Source organism: Manis javanica, chromosome 4 (genome assembly GCF_040802235.1).
Source record: "Manis javanica isolate MJ-LG chromosome 4, MJ_LKY, whole genome shotgun sequence".
Classification (NCBI taxonomy): Eukaryota; Metazoa; Chordata; class Mammalia; order Pholidota; family Manidae; genus Manis; species Manis javanica.
This window is the reverse complement of record NC_133159.1, coordinates 177415922-177429933: the sequence shown is the minus strand read 5'-3', so window position 1 is coordinate 177429933 and position 14012 is coordinate 177415922. Positions and strand designations below refer to the sequence as shown.

General features: G+C 49.3%; 1 protein-coding gene, 1 long non-coding RNA gene and 4 other non-coding genes across 6 annotated transcripts; 1 reads left to right on the top strand and 5 right to left on the bottom strand.

The window, feature by feature from the left end:
- Positions 1–2385: 2385 nt before the first annotated feature.
- Positions 2386–3489, bottom strand: LOC118968163 (uncharacterized). The gene is made up of 2 exons (XR_005055673.2): positions 3168–3489; positions 2386–2702 (listed from the first exon to the last, which is right to left on the bottom strand). It is a non-coding gene; the product is annotated as an uncharacterized lncRNA (long non-coding RNA).
- On the bottom strand, positions 2473–2545 carry TRNAR-CCU (transfer RNA arginine (anticodon CCU)). Its single transcript has one exon. It is a non-coding gene; the product is annotated as a tRNA-Arg (tRNA).
- TRNAR-UCG (transfer RNA arginine (anticodon UCG)) lies at positions 2773–2845 on the bottom strand. Its single transcript has one exon. It is a non-coding gene; the product is annotated as a tRNA-Arg (tRNA).
- Positions 3490–3498: 9 nt separating the features above from the next.
- Positions 3499–3571, top strand: TRNAR-CCU (transfer RNA arginine (anticodon CCU)). The gene has a single exon. It is a non-coding gene; the product is annotated as a tRNA-Arg (tRNA).
- A 381-nt stretch (positions 3572–3952) lies between these two features.
- Positions 3953–4025, bottom strand: TRNAR-CCU (transfer RNA arginine (anticodon CCU)). The gene has a single exon. It is a non-coding gene; the product is annotated as a tRNA-Arg (tRNA).
- A 3537-nt stretch (positions 4026–7562) lies between these two features.
- Positions 7563–13727, bottom strand: MRPL58 (mitochondrial ribosomal protein L58). Its single transcript, XM_017646175.3, has 6 exons — positions 13501–13727; positions 10853–10889; positions 9023–9082; positions 8384–8466; positions 8117–8286; positions 7563–7902 (listed from the first exon to the last, which is right to left on the bottom strand). The coding sequence occupies exons 1-6, from the start codon at positions 13684–13686 to the stop codon at positions 7818–7820; spliced, it is 621 nt and encodes a 206-aa protein (XP_017501664.3). The 5' UTR covers positions 13687–13727; the 3' UTR covers positions 7563–7817.
- Between the last annotated feature and the right edge of the window lie 285 nt (positions 13728–14012).

Here is a 14012-nt window from a genome sequence, read left to right as displayed (position 1 = left end):
AGTTTTTTTTAAGCATAACACCAAAGCAGAAACTAGGAACTATGATGAAAAATTGGATAGGTTTTGGGGAAAAAAATAAATCAGGCACCAGGGGAATCTGAAAGCATCTTAAAGTTGATATAATCAGCTCTGAATTTACCTTCCCCACCTGCCCGCGGAGTGTTGCACCACCGTTTCCCCCAAATCCTGGGCGCTTCTTGGCTCCTTGGCTCCTTTCCGCGGGGATCAGGCACCGCGACCCACAGGTTCCATTTCCTGAACATCTGTTTTACTTTCTCTTCTTGGTGTCGCTGCTCAGGCTTTGGCAATTTCTTCCCAAACCATATGTCTCTCCCTAAGTGGTCTCCCTGCCTGTACTCTCACCCGCTTCCAATCCATTCTTTACATGGCTCGCAAGGGGATCTTTTAAAATGCAGATATGGTTGCTGTACTCCTCTGCTTAGAACCCTCCCCTAGATTCCCACTGCCCACACCATCAAATGCAATCTCCGGTCTGGGGTTGTGTCTTGGTACACTGCTCTCATTTCCCCACTATAGCCATAGCAAATTGGTAACTGCACCTCCCACTTTACCATCAGGTATTTGCTATTCCTTCTTCTAATCCTAGAAAATTAGAAAGATCTAGAGGATTCTAGAAAATTGCGGAGTTACCAGCATTATACCTTAGTCGTATTTGTATTCCCCAGGGCTTAGCGCTGTGTTTGGCACCTAGAAGAATCTTAATATGAATTCATTATGCACGAAGGAGGAGAAATGTAAGGTGAAATTCGAGCCTTCAGGGGTTCACATCTAGCTAGGAGAGGATCACATATACACCTTGAAATGGGGCCAAATTGTACATTAGCAAATGATGATGTCATGCTTTTTCTTTAAAGCACATACCATGTTCCGGACATGGTTCTACTCACTTCACAGAAAATCTCATTTACTCCTCACAATAACCCCGTGCGATAGGTAGTGTATCCGCCAAGACGTTACAGAGGTCCTCAGAAAGTGACAGGGTTGTCAGTGGTGCGTGCCTGTTCTCTACTCAAGAGGCTTCTCTGACCACTCGACTCATAGAGTGCCATGCCCCTCTTCATTTTGAAATCATCCCGTTCACTCGTGTACCTGTTTACTATCTTGTTTACTAGCGCCGCGCCTGGGCGCCGACAGGATATCTGCAAAGCTGGGATTGGTGGGGAGCAGAGAGAACAGCAAGAGCTCTGGGCGGTCCTGCAGAGGGGAAAGGACGGTTCTGTGTTCCTAGTCTGTTTCCTTACGAAAGTACAAGGAACAGAGCTTTTTAAACTTCTCTGAATCAGGGACTTAGAAAAATCTGATGAACAATAAATCCTCTCCCCGAGGAAATAGAGTATCCCCAAAGTATCTCACATTAGGTGAGATACTCAGGAGCTATGGGCAGAGAGGCAATCAATCAATCAATCAATCAATCAATGAGTGTGTGTGTGTGTCTCCTTGGTCAAAATAGTACAGTTAAAAAAATAAACATTTTACTAAAAGATTATATACATATACACAGGCAAGTGTGAAACTCCTAAGTTGTCTTGCCAATGGGTTTCAGCCCCCGGTAAATTCACTATGGATTCAGTGTGAACAAAGAAAATGACAGTAAAACGTTCTTGGAGTGAAAGGGTTATACCCAACTTTATTTCCACGGTGGCAGGTCAGTCACTACAGTCCCGTCCACTCAGAGCGAGTATGCATGCAGCTAAGCCAGTCTCTGCTTCTGGGCTTTTCTGCTTGCACAGCTGCCCCGCACAGCCGTCCTCTGGGCCTCTGTCCTCTGCTCTGCTCTCTTACAGCCTTGCAGCAGTGCCACCATATCGCCCAGACCGCTGGGCGGAGCTCTTTATATAGGGTCAATAGCAATGTATTGCCCACTCGTGTGTAGTGAGTGAGTTAGCTAGCCAACCAGGGCCAGGTGAAAATCCTGGCCACAGGAACTTTCATTATATCCACGTAAGTGTGTATCTCTCCGTGAGCGTGAGTATGCCATTTTTCACACCCGCTTCACCGCACCCTCCTGGTCACTGCACAGACGGGGTGGTGGGCGTCGCTGGCTGGGGGACAGAGCCCATAGCCGCTCACGGGACGCGGCGCTGGGCAGCACCCACTGCCCCGCCTGCCGGTCTCCGGTGGGATGCTTGGGGGCAGGAAGGAGCCGGGGCTGCAGCTGTGCCTGCTTTCAGACTCAGGAACCGCTTGCTTCATTTGCACGTGGATTTTTGCTCGCAGACCACTATGGCGAGGTGAGGATACCAACTCAGAGGCAAAAAATTTTGCCCTCATATTGCTTTACCTTTCAGAGTATACTGAGACTTCGTAGAAAAGAAAAGGAAAATGAACTGCAACTGGGGTGTCCACAAATAACACAAAGGCTACTAAAGAGAAGATGTGCGTTTTAATGGTTTTCTGTTCGTACTTTACAGGTAATACATAAAACGGTACTAGGTTAAAGTAAACCAGTCTCACCCCAGGTGGGACTCGAACCCACAATCCCTGGCTTAGGAGGCCAGTGCCTTATCCATTAGGCCACTGGGGCTGCGCGCGACCGAGCCTCGATCACATGTCTCTTGAGTTGTGACGCCAAGGAACTATGTAATGACGTCAGGCTGAACCGCCTCCAGGTGTAAAATCTAATTGGACGAGACTCTCAGCTCCAGCAGCGATAGAGTGAGAGTCCGGCGGCTTGTCAGCCGCTAAAACGAGAGAAATAGCAGTTTAGTTTCTGAAGACCTCTATTTCCCGGCATACGGGATTAAAACATTTCGACCACGAAGGGACTCGAACCCTCAATCTTCTGATCCGAAGTCAGACGCCTTATCCATTAGGCCACGCGGTCTCTACACAGAAGGTGGGGCACCGGACACCTATTTAATGATCTAAAGACGTAACAACGCTGACGCCATCCGAATGGATCGCACCCCAATTCCGCCCCCGCCATACCTGTGATGCATCTGCGTTCTAGGCCCTCTCCGGCCCGTGTCGCCAGCGCCACCACCTCCGGGAGGGAAAGGGGGTTGCGGGGGCGGCGGGGGGGAGCGGCTCTGCACCTGGCTGGCTCATTGCAACCCGTGGAACGTCGCGGCCGCGTGGCTTAATGGATAAGGAGTCTGACTTCCGATTAGAAGATTTAGAGTTCGAGTCCCTTTTTCGTCGGCTACCTTTTGGGCAAGAGGTTCGTGCCTGTGGCGCAGGACACAGCAATCCCGCACCTGTTCTGTCCTCCCTGCTTGTCCCCTTCCACCTTCCTGGAAGTGTGGGAGTGCGCTCCGCCCGGTCCTTTGGTCCCAGCGCGGCACTGTTCCAAAGCCTCGCCTTGAACTCGAGCTTCTGTAACCCGGCGGGTGGGCCCTGCGGTCGTCCCGCGGGTTTCCCGGTATTTGACCCTGCCTCCGGGAGTACGGTACGGATGTCGGCGTGGCAGAGCCATGTGAGGGTTGCGCACGTGCGGCTGCGCGTTACATGGACCACGTGGATCCTCCACCTTACCGCGCCCCAGTGGCCTAATGGATAAGGCACTGGCCTCCTAAGCCAGGGATTGTGGGTTCGAGTCCCACCTGGGGTGGAGGGGTGGAGAGTCTATCCCACACGTGCTGGAAATTTTGGCGCCTTCTCCCCACTTGGCCTCTGAAGTCGCTCTCCCACAGCGGCTTATAACCCGGGCTTTCCACGGTTTTAGCAATCAGGGTTCCCGCTCGTTCTCTACACCCAGATCCAGTGCCGCTACTCCCCGATCGGCCTTTGGGGTGCCCTGAGGCAACGCAGCACCTCTATCCTTGGCCTGTGAGAAGTACAGAAACGGACTACGAAGGGTACTCTGCTTGGGGTGAACACACTTCGAACTCAGGATAACGCGTCCTTGACGCGTGGGAGTAGCGGTGGACTGGATTCCAGAAGGTATTTTTCAGAAGGTCCGAGGCAGTAGGTTCAAAAGTACGGCGGGTTGTACCCCAGGTGGGACTCGAACCCACAATCCCTGGCTTAGGAGGCCAGTGCCTTATCCATTAGGCCACTGGGGCCTGCGTCTCTTTGCTACCCCCATACCGATCCCCGTAGTCGGCACCCAATCCTGGGTGTTGCGCTGCAGGACTGAGCCTGGGATGCGGTACAGGGGGTGTGGACCGCCCCTTCCCAATGCACAATCGACCGAGAGCAGGTGGGAAGCACCGTGGGCTGCGGCTGCCAGGACACCCGGCCCAAGGCGGGAGAAGACTGAGGGTTCAAGCCATTGTGTCCACCTCTGCAGAAAATCCAAGGAATTTTGGGAAAAGTAATGTAGGAAGTGAATGAGAACAGACTATCATCATTCATGAATACTGACTGAGACATAAACACTAAACCTTCACCATCACAAGGCAATGTACAACCAAAAGGAGCAACTACTTCTAGTCATAGTAATAGAAATATTTATATATAACAAATATATAATATAAAGAAACAAATAAGCCAAATAGTTCATCCTAAATTTTGTTCCTTTAAAACTGCTATACAAATCGTAATAAAAATAAGGAATAAGCACACTTTTAAACGTAACACACGTTTAAAATGCATTATTAAACTCCATGCGCATATGAAAGATGTAACAGCAGAAGCTTCAACCAAAGACAGCATTTATGCCACGTAGTGCCTGAACCAGGCCTCGGCATCGCCAGCATTCCAGGTCATGGGGAACCTGGACGCATTCCTCTTTGTTTTTCTCTCCAACACGTAGTCTGCAGAAACCCATCTCATTCCTGCCTTAACATTAACAAGAAGGAAGACTTTGATCCATCTGGTTCCAGTCTCTTGTCTTGAGGAGCCCTCCTTTAAGTTCATGAATCTCTCTGTCTTTGGGTAACATTCATGCAGCAAAGCCTACAGATCTTCAGGTCACAACTGGATGAGACCCAGTACATTCCAGAACCCCAGAAGGCTCCTCGTGCCTTCTATAAATCAATCACCACCTCTCCCAAGTAAATACTTTCCTGACTTTCATCACCCCAAAGAAGTTTTGCCTTTTGAACTGTAGGCAACCCTTGAACAGTGCAGGTTTGAACTCTGTGGGTCCACATACATGTGGATTTTTCTCAATGAATATATTGGAAAAATTTGTAAAGATTTGCAACAATTTGAAAAACTTTTTTTCTCTGGCTTACTTTATTGTTAGAATACAGTATATAAGATATATACAAAACATGTGTTAATCGACTGCTTATGTTATTGGTAAGGCTTCCTATCATGGTAAGCTATTAGTAGCTAAGGTTTTGGGGAGTCAAAAGCTATACAGGGATTTTTGATCGTGCTTCTTACCCCAAGTCAACTGTACATATAATGGGAGTCATACTCTTTGGTAGTTTGGCCTCTTTTCCTCAACATTGTCTATGTTCATTCTTTTGCCTTTTGCTTTTCTTAAGGGTGGCTCCTACCTGTGTGCTCTACTGTCTGTCCCCCAGCCTGTGCTATTTCTCTTTACCTCTCCTTCCCCTCCTGTGTGTCTCAAATGCTTTTCTAGGTCCCTTCACATGCCACCAATTTCTTCTGAGGGCTTCATGGTCCAGAACTTCGCTTCAAGGTCAACCTACAGAGATGCCCTCCCTGGTTCCCTGCTGCCGCCACCTAAAACCCAGTCTCCCCGCCTTCTGCCTTGCCTCATCCTCCACTGCTCCTATCCATTCCCGAAACTCTGCTTGTGCCCCTCCATCCTGCATCTCCTAGCTGCACCCTTGCTCCCCAGCCCCAGGGCTCATTTCCTTCTTCTGGGTATCACTACCCAGGCATCCTCCTAGGCCCCACGAAGTCAACTGCTCCCGGGCAAAACCATCATCATCTAGCCATCCTCCCAATTCTGCTCCCCTTATGACCTTCCTGTATTGATGCACAGCATCATCCCTCCCACACACCTGCTCTCACTCCACTTGGGCCAATTTCCTGTCCCCACGATCCCTTTGAATCTGCTACTTTTCTCTCCATTCTTGTTGCCACTGCCCTAGTTCCAGGATGGGTCCCTAACTGCTCACGTGGATCAGTCCACCAGCTTGTCGTCACTTTCCTGCAATCTCCTGGCCCACTGACGGCCAGGTTACTCTTCCCCTGACAGCCTCTGTGAATGTCTTAGTTGTTACCTTCAAGGCCTTTCTAGACCTGGCTCCCACTCAGTGTGGCAGCTCCTCGTCCCCTGGGCTCCAGCCAGTGTTAATCATGGCTAACATTCCCTGGCACATACTCAATGCCATTAACCATTAATTTTTTTATTTAAACCCCACAACAGCCCTATCAGGTACTAAAAACATCATCCTTAGTGTACAGATGGGGAAACTAAGGTTCAGGGAATCATAGCTTGGGGAGACAGGGATCTGTGTGGAGCTGGTCTGGAGCAGTCTGGCTTCAGAGCCCTTTCTCTCAGTACTGGGGTTCACTGTCCCAGCCACAGGAAGGCTTGGCCGCACTGGAGCCCCCAGGTGACAAGCTCTTCCCTGCCTTGCATGACTGAGCCCTCCTTCAGGCCCATCTCAAGGATCTCAAATGTATCTTCTCTGACCCTCCAGCTGCAACTGGTTGCTTCTCTGCTTCCCATAGTCTACTTAGACCTTTTTTATGTTATTTACCACATTTTAGGTGGTGTTCCCTACCAGGAATCCATTTTTCTCCTCAGCTTTTATCATCACCCAGCCAAAAGTAAATTGTCTGGAAGAAAGGACTTTGTTTTGTTCATTGCTGACTCCCTCAGACCTGACCCAGTGCCTGGGCGCCTTTCACTCAGTACTTGTTGAATTAACAAATGAGTGAAGGAATGCTGCATATTCCTGCATGTGAGCTTGTTTTCTGGTTGGCTCTGAGTCCCTTGAGGACATGGACCTTGTCTTTCACATCTTTCATATTTTGTTGAGTCATTTATCAATGACTCTTCCCTTTGTTTACGCTCACATGAGGTCCTTGTTCATGTGAAGTATTATTTACTGTTACGGTTCATTATCTTGCATTTAGAGTCTCACAATGTAGTATTTGATAAGTAAACAAAATCAAAATAGAAAAAAAAGTAGAGAACATTCTAAGAAATTCATACATGCCAAAGTAATCTGCTTGTTACACTGCCCTGTGTGCTTCCCACATCCTTAGGACTGTGGAAACCTCTTTCCAGTTCCAACTCACTCTTTTCCTGCTTCCAAAACCCTACAGCCTGGGACAGCACTTAACATGAGACCCCCTCCCACTCAAGACCCTCAGCTCTATTATCTATGTTTCTTAAAATCTAAGCTCATCAACTCGAATTAAGAATCTCCACATGGAACTTCAGTCTCCCTGTCTAGACTTAGCCCCATACCCCCCTCGCCCAAATCCACCATTCAGATGGCGTCCTTATCAGCTCCTCCACCCCAGTCATCTCTTTGGTCTCCTTTATTCCTGCGGTTCCCTTCAACTGGCATGCCTCCCTCCCCTCTACTGGTTTAAATTCTGTACCTTTTCCAGGCCCAGCTCCTGTCTCCCGGGGCTGTGACCCACAGTTAGTGCCAGCCAGTTTCAGCTGAGAAGAGGCGAGAATTCTGTTCTGAAGCATTCTGAATGAAGAGGGAGGCCCAGGGTGTTTAGACTTTTATTGCAGCTAATACATTAAATGAATAAGGTAGGTTTGAAAACATGTGATTGTCTATAAAGACCTTTGCCAACTAGCACCAGAGACCCTCGTTCCACATGAGTGTTCTCTTGATGCCTTCCACGCTGGAGATCAGCGACAACCAAAACAGCACAGAATTCTCCCGACAGTGGTAAAGCTCTCCAGCCTCCAGCTGCCTGGATGCCCTGAAGAGGGTCTTGGCCAGCTCCGGAGAAGGATTTCAGTCCACATCTACCCTCCTGCTGGTCTTAATAGCAGAATTTATTCTCTTTTTTTTCAGTCTTTCCCGATTCATGTTTTCTATCCTGAAAACAAAAAGACCGCAATTAGGCCCAGACGCCCAATCAGTGCTTTCCCACGTGGAGCGGAGCAGCGGAATGCGCAGGCGCCGGCTCAGGAGTCCTGTGCTGCATTGGTTTCCCCCGTTCCCCGAACTTTGCCACCTGTCTCATGGGCTTCACCCTTGCAGCCCCACCGAACCGACTCAGCTGATAAGACGCCGGCCGCATTTCCTGATACCTGATTCTCTGCAGTACAGCATCTTCTTCGGATGGCTCTTTCGCTGGTTGGCTGGCCTCAGCGATCATGTCTCGAATTTTCTGTAGGCAATCTGCCAAATTTCGGAACTGATAGCGGCTGCATTCAGAGGTGAGTATCAACTCCCCTGACCTGTTGATTTTATTTTTATGCTGCGGAGAGGTAAGGCAACACCAGAGTTCTATGGAGTAAAGTTTTAAAAAATGTAATCCCGAGGAATTATAGAAAAAGAAAGGGGTTGGTAGTTACCGTGATGGCCATTTTCTGCCGCACAGGCTCTGCAATCCAATCAGCAGTTGCCAAATGGAACCTGACTTCAGCCTTGGAATTCACTGTAAATAAAGGACAAGGTAGCACAGGTCACTGACACTCTCAGGCAGGCTCAGCGTCCTGGTGGCTGGTGACCATCCTGAAGCAGAGGGAGGTGAGACACCATCGAGTTTCTATCCTGTGTTGATACAAAGTAGGCTATGGAATGAGCTTGCAAAGGCAGTGAGTTACTTTTGGACAAATATAAACTTCCAGGAACTAAATGCCCATGACTTCCCTTGGGCTCTGAAAAGAATAGTGGGGGTGGGTTTCCCTAAGAACAAAGGAAACCTGTTCTTCGACCTGGCTGCCAACTCACACTGTGCTGTCCCTTTGTTTGGACTCACCAGCCAGTCCTAGTCCTGGCAACTCACAGCTGAGAGTCTGGGGAGCAGACTACATTTACAAGAATAAAGAGGTTTATTATAAACTGGCAGTATTTAAGCTTCTGCTAAAAAAATCCTTTTATTCCACATAAAGTCATGGTAACTAAACAGGCGGTGTAACTGAACACAGAACTCCTCAAGTCCACCTCCCAGTTAGGTCTTCAAGTGAAAGAAAACAACAAGATGCCTGTACCTTTGTTAACATGCTGGCCCCCAGGACCACTACTCCGACAATAAGATATTGTCAAGCGATCTGTAAAAGAGAACACACACCACAGAAATGATTACCCCAAGGCCAAATGTGCAAACTGTTAATTTACTATCAATGTAATTTTCCTAACACACACCTCTCTCTTCAATACCTTTTATATATATAAATGTAATATTCAGATCTTTGGTAAAGTCAGAGATTATTTACAGATATCGAAACTGTATCAAGATTAAGTGACCTTTCCAACATCACACAGATAGCAGAGGATATGAAATTAGGACCAGGTCATCTGCTTCTGGTCCAGTACATTCCCCCCGACCTGGCTGTCCTAGTTTTTTGCTGTTTGTTTTCAAGTGAGGACTCTCAAAAGCTGAAATTAAGGGACAAAGCTTTAAGTTGTATCTCAAAATGTGATGAATGTGGAATTCCATGGATTCCATAGTCTACAGCTCCAGAGGGCAGGAGTGTATCTAATTCACTGCCTTCCTAGAGCCTAATGCACAGTCTGTGTTTAAAACCATCTGCTGGAGGAACGAGTACCCGATCTGGAGCTGGGAGGCCTTCCTATCCCTGGCCCAGCCACTGACTGACCTTGTGATCCTGGCTTCCTGGCTTCCTTTCTGCTTTGGATCTGTAAAATGAGGTTCCTTTCTTTTATTTTATAATTCATTAAAAGCAGCCTCGTAAGTGTCTGAGGAAAGTAGGGAAGACATGGGCATGGGGAAATTTCAGAAGACTAGGTGGAGAGCGGCAAGGGGTTTGGGTGGCACCGAGGTGACAGACGGCAGGTGTCAGCGGGTGGTGGTAACTAAATTAACTCATTTTTCTGAAGAGTAACGAACACATAGGGTTCCACGATGGTGTCAGGAACCTTGCCTGTATCCACCTAGGTCACCGAGGCATGGCTTGCACTGCACCAAGTCTGTCTTCACAGGAATGCCTGTGGTCCCCCCAGACCACACAACACGGCAGGCAGGTGAGGAACTATGACACGGCCGTTTCCCGCTCGCCTCCCCGTCTCACCTGGCGGCTGTCACGAGACAGTCTCTTCACCTGAGTTCTGATGAGATGGGCTTTTTGCACCCTCCAGCCATCTGCACGGCCTAGGCTATCAAACTGCTGTGCCACAGCAGGGCCTGGGCTCCCGGGCCACAGGGTATCCTCTTCCTTGTGGTGCAGTCACCTGGCCTCTCTCAGTGTCACCCAAACAAGGGCCACAGGGAGCCGGAACCTTTGGCTACTCCTCCTTTCACTGTCTGACAATGTCATAAACTCTCTGAATCTAAATGGGCCCATTTTTCTTTACAGGCCTTGTCTTCCGCTTGATGGCAACACGATTTATAAAGTTATGCAAATGGTTTACAGGGAGAAGTCCCCCCTCCTGTTCCCCAGACACCAAGCATGTCCTTTCCTCTCCACTCCCCAAAGCAGTCCCCATTTCCAAGTTCTTACATGTCCTTTCAGATCTATGATTATATAGAGAAATATGTTTCAGATGTATATGTAAAACACAAATGATAGCTTACTATTTATACTTTTCTGCATCCTGCTTTTTTTCAAATGATGAACAACTCGTCGATTTGTTCTATTAGTAATAATTGTTCCATGTCGCAAGAACATCGAGAGCTCCCGTTCATGTTGTGCACTGCACACCACTGCAGAGGAGCTGCACCATCATTTTCCTGCTAGTCTAGTCAGTGCTGAAAGGGCTGCATTTTTGCATACCCAGAGCCAGTCTTTATGCTCATTAGACTGGAGAGATCTGGAAAGAGTTGAGTGAGAGGTAGGGGAAATGACTGCAAAATTACTTACCTAGAGGAATATCATTGCTGGCTTGCTTTGCATCATCCTGTAATATAATATCCACAGTGTCACATAAACACAATCTGCTGGGGGGCTCCTGACTGCTTCAGGGCAACCAAAGAAATGATGTGAAGCCGCAAGGCAAATATAGTGCAACTATGTTCAGGTCTCCAGCAAAAGCATGATCAGAATGACAAAAAAAGCTTCCCCGGACTCCAGAGGGACCCCCTCTGAAACACCCTTCTGGGAAAATGGAACCTTTGTCTCACCTCTCCAGTTTTCCCTGTCCTGACCTCAGCTAGGGTCAGGCACCATCAGAGGCCTGGCTCTGGGGGCAGGGAAAGCACCACAGTAAACACGTACCTGGGAGACTCAAAAGGGACACCCTCTGCCAGCCTAAAGTTACAAACTTGGTGGGTCACCTGTCCCTTCCTGGGCACAGAAGGCTCAAAGGGGAGGCTGACTGCCTTAAACAGTGACTAGCACATCTGCCTGAAGGTTTGTGTCAAACTGAGCCACTCACTCCAGGGTTTCTCACCCCCATGTCTCTCCCGTGCTGTTCCTCCATAGCAATGCTCTTCAGCCTTAAATCCTCATGTGCCCAGTGCAAACACTACCCCCTCTGAGGCTCTCCTGCCCACTTCTGGCTGCCTCATCCCTTGTCGTCTGAGAACTACTGGGGGGTGAAATGCTCGTTCCACTCCACCTCTCTGCACCACTGACAGCCCATGCCCTCCTTGAAACATGTTCTCCCTTTTTCTTCTGAACTGGCATCTTGTTTTCCTCTTACCTCCCTATGACTTTCTCGCTCTCTCCTTTACTTGCTTTTTGCAACCTTTAAACGCTGGCATGCCCTGAAACCCTTTCTCTTCTCTATCTTACCAATTCTCTAGAACATCTCATCCATCTATGTTGATGACTCTCAACGTTCTGTTCTGACTCAAACTCAAATCTCTTTCTTCAATTCCAGACCCATGAAGCCGATTGCTATTCCAGGTTTCCTCAAACTTCAAACCTCCTCACAAAGGATTTCCCTTACTAACTATCTGCAGTAGCTCCCCAGTGCTTTTGATGACAGCACCTGGTCTCACTACCCGACATGTTCCCCCATTTGTTCATGATCTGGTCCTTCTGCTAGAACTATAAGCTGTATGAAGGAGGAGCCCTGTTTTGTTTATCATGGCTCCTTCTGCAATGTCTGAAGGGGTGTCTGATATAGCAGATACATTAAACTTTTTGTTGAGTGAAAGAAGAGATACAAATGGTATCACCATGTTCTCGTCTCAATTAGTGGCAACTCAATCCTTCCACTACTCAAGGTCCCAGACCTCAATTCGTTTCTTATTCTCACTTCTCACAGAAAGTCCACAGACTATATCTAGAACCTGACGAATTCTCACGACGCCCATTGCTCCCCATCTCTTGCCTCTATTACAGCAAGCTCCTAACTGGTCTTCCTGCTCTCGTCATTCTACAGCCTGTCCCTTATAAGGCTCTAGGAATGAGCCCTGTAAAACTAAGTTGGATCATTTTACTTCTCTGCCTCAAACCCTCCAATAGGTCCTCATCACATTCAGAGCAAAGCTAACGGCCCATGGGCCTGAAAAACAGGCCTCCCCTCAAACCTCTCTTCTTTAGGTCCATCTCCTCTGACTCCCCTGCTCAGCCACACTGGCCTGCTTGCTGTTCTTTGCACAAATCAAGCATGCTTCTGCTTTGAGGTGGTTGCAACTTCTGCTCCCTCTGCAGGGACACTCATCTCCCACCATTCTCATGGCTCGTTGCTTGGCTACTTCCAGGTCCCTACTCCAATATCACCTTCTCGAAGCCTTCCCAGAATATCCTACTTAAAACTGCAACCCTACCCCCTACCTTAGCACTCCTTCCTTTCTGGCTTTATTTTCTCCAAAGTACTTAACCACCATCTCACATACTCCATATTACTTATTTTATTTATTGTCTGTCTCTCTCCCTTAGAAGATAAATTCCACAAGTATTAGGATTTTTGTGCTGTTTTCACTACTGTATCCTCAAGCCTAGTACAGTGCCCACAGCATGCTTTAAACAGAAGTTTGCTGAATGACTGAATGAATGGATGAATGTTTTTTCTACTTCTGTTAAAGTGGAAACTCAATAGAATTAGGTGGGTCCCATCTCTCCTGCCCGGGGACCTGGTACAGCGCCTGCACACGGAGGGCTGTCAATAAATGAATCCTGAAGAAATGAAGGCGAAGCCCTGTTTCCTCAGGAGTTCCGGGGTTCCTAGAAGCTACAGACAACTTCCAAAAGGTTCCAAAAGAGAGCAAAGAACTTCGCAGCCTCTGGCCTTTACTGCCCACTCTGGAGGGTCAGAATGCCCACGTTTTCCCTTGGGACAAGAATTTGGGCCTGGGGGCCAGGGAACTACAGGGAGCAAGCTGGTGGTCTTGCAGGAAACACAGCCAGCGTGCTCTCCCGGCGCCCGCACACCTCCAGCCACACCTGGTCCCAGACGCTGGTTGCCCGAACAACCAACTAGCTCCGCGGCTGCTACCCCGGGCTACTACCGCGCAGCGGCCCATTTGATTAGCTCGAAGCCGGACCAACGGGACCCCAGTTTCCTGACGTCACCCAGCAGAAGCGAGGACCGGCCTCTTCCGTCCGCCAGCCAGGCTCACCGGCACCCTCCAGGCGGTGTCCGAACCCCGGGATTCGGGGTAGAGCTTGTCTAGGCTGTAGATGCTCCGGAACTCGGTGCCGTCTACCAGCCTGTGCACAGCCCGGCGCGGGCAGCGCACGGGTGACGGGAGCAGCCAGGCTCGGACTCCGCTCAGGCCCCCGCGCAGGGATCGGGCGGCCGCCATGTTCGGGTCTCGGCGCCACTTCCGGCTGGCGCATTCTTCCGCCGTCCGAGCTCGCACTTCCCCCGGGACTTCGGTTCCGCGCGGCCTTTAGCCCTCGAGGTGGGGAGGCTGTGAGCTGGGCTCGCTTCGCTCTCAGGAGGCACCTGTGAGAGCCTCCCCGTCGGCCGCTGCTGGGCTGCCTGAGGTCCGCTGCAGTGGTGGGGAAGACCTTGGCCAGGCAGCGGGCTCTCAAGGGAGCCTCCCAGTGAAAAGAGCTCCCGGACCCCGTGTCCTCCAGAAACACCACTTCTCTCCCTTCCAGAGCCGGTGCCCTCCTCCTAGAGAGC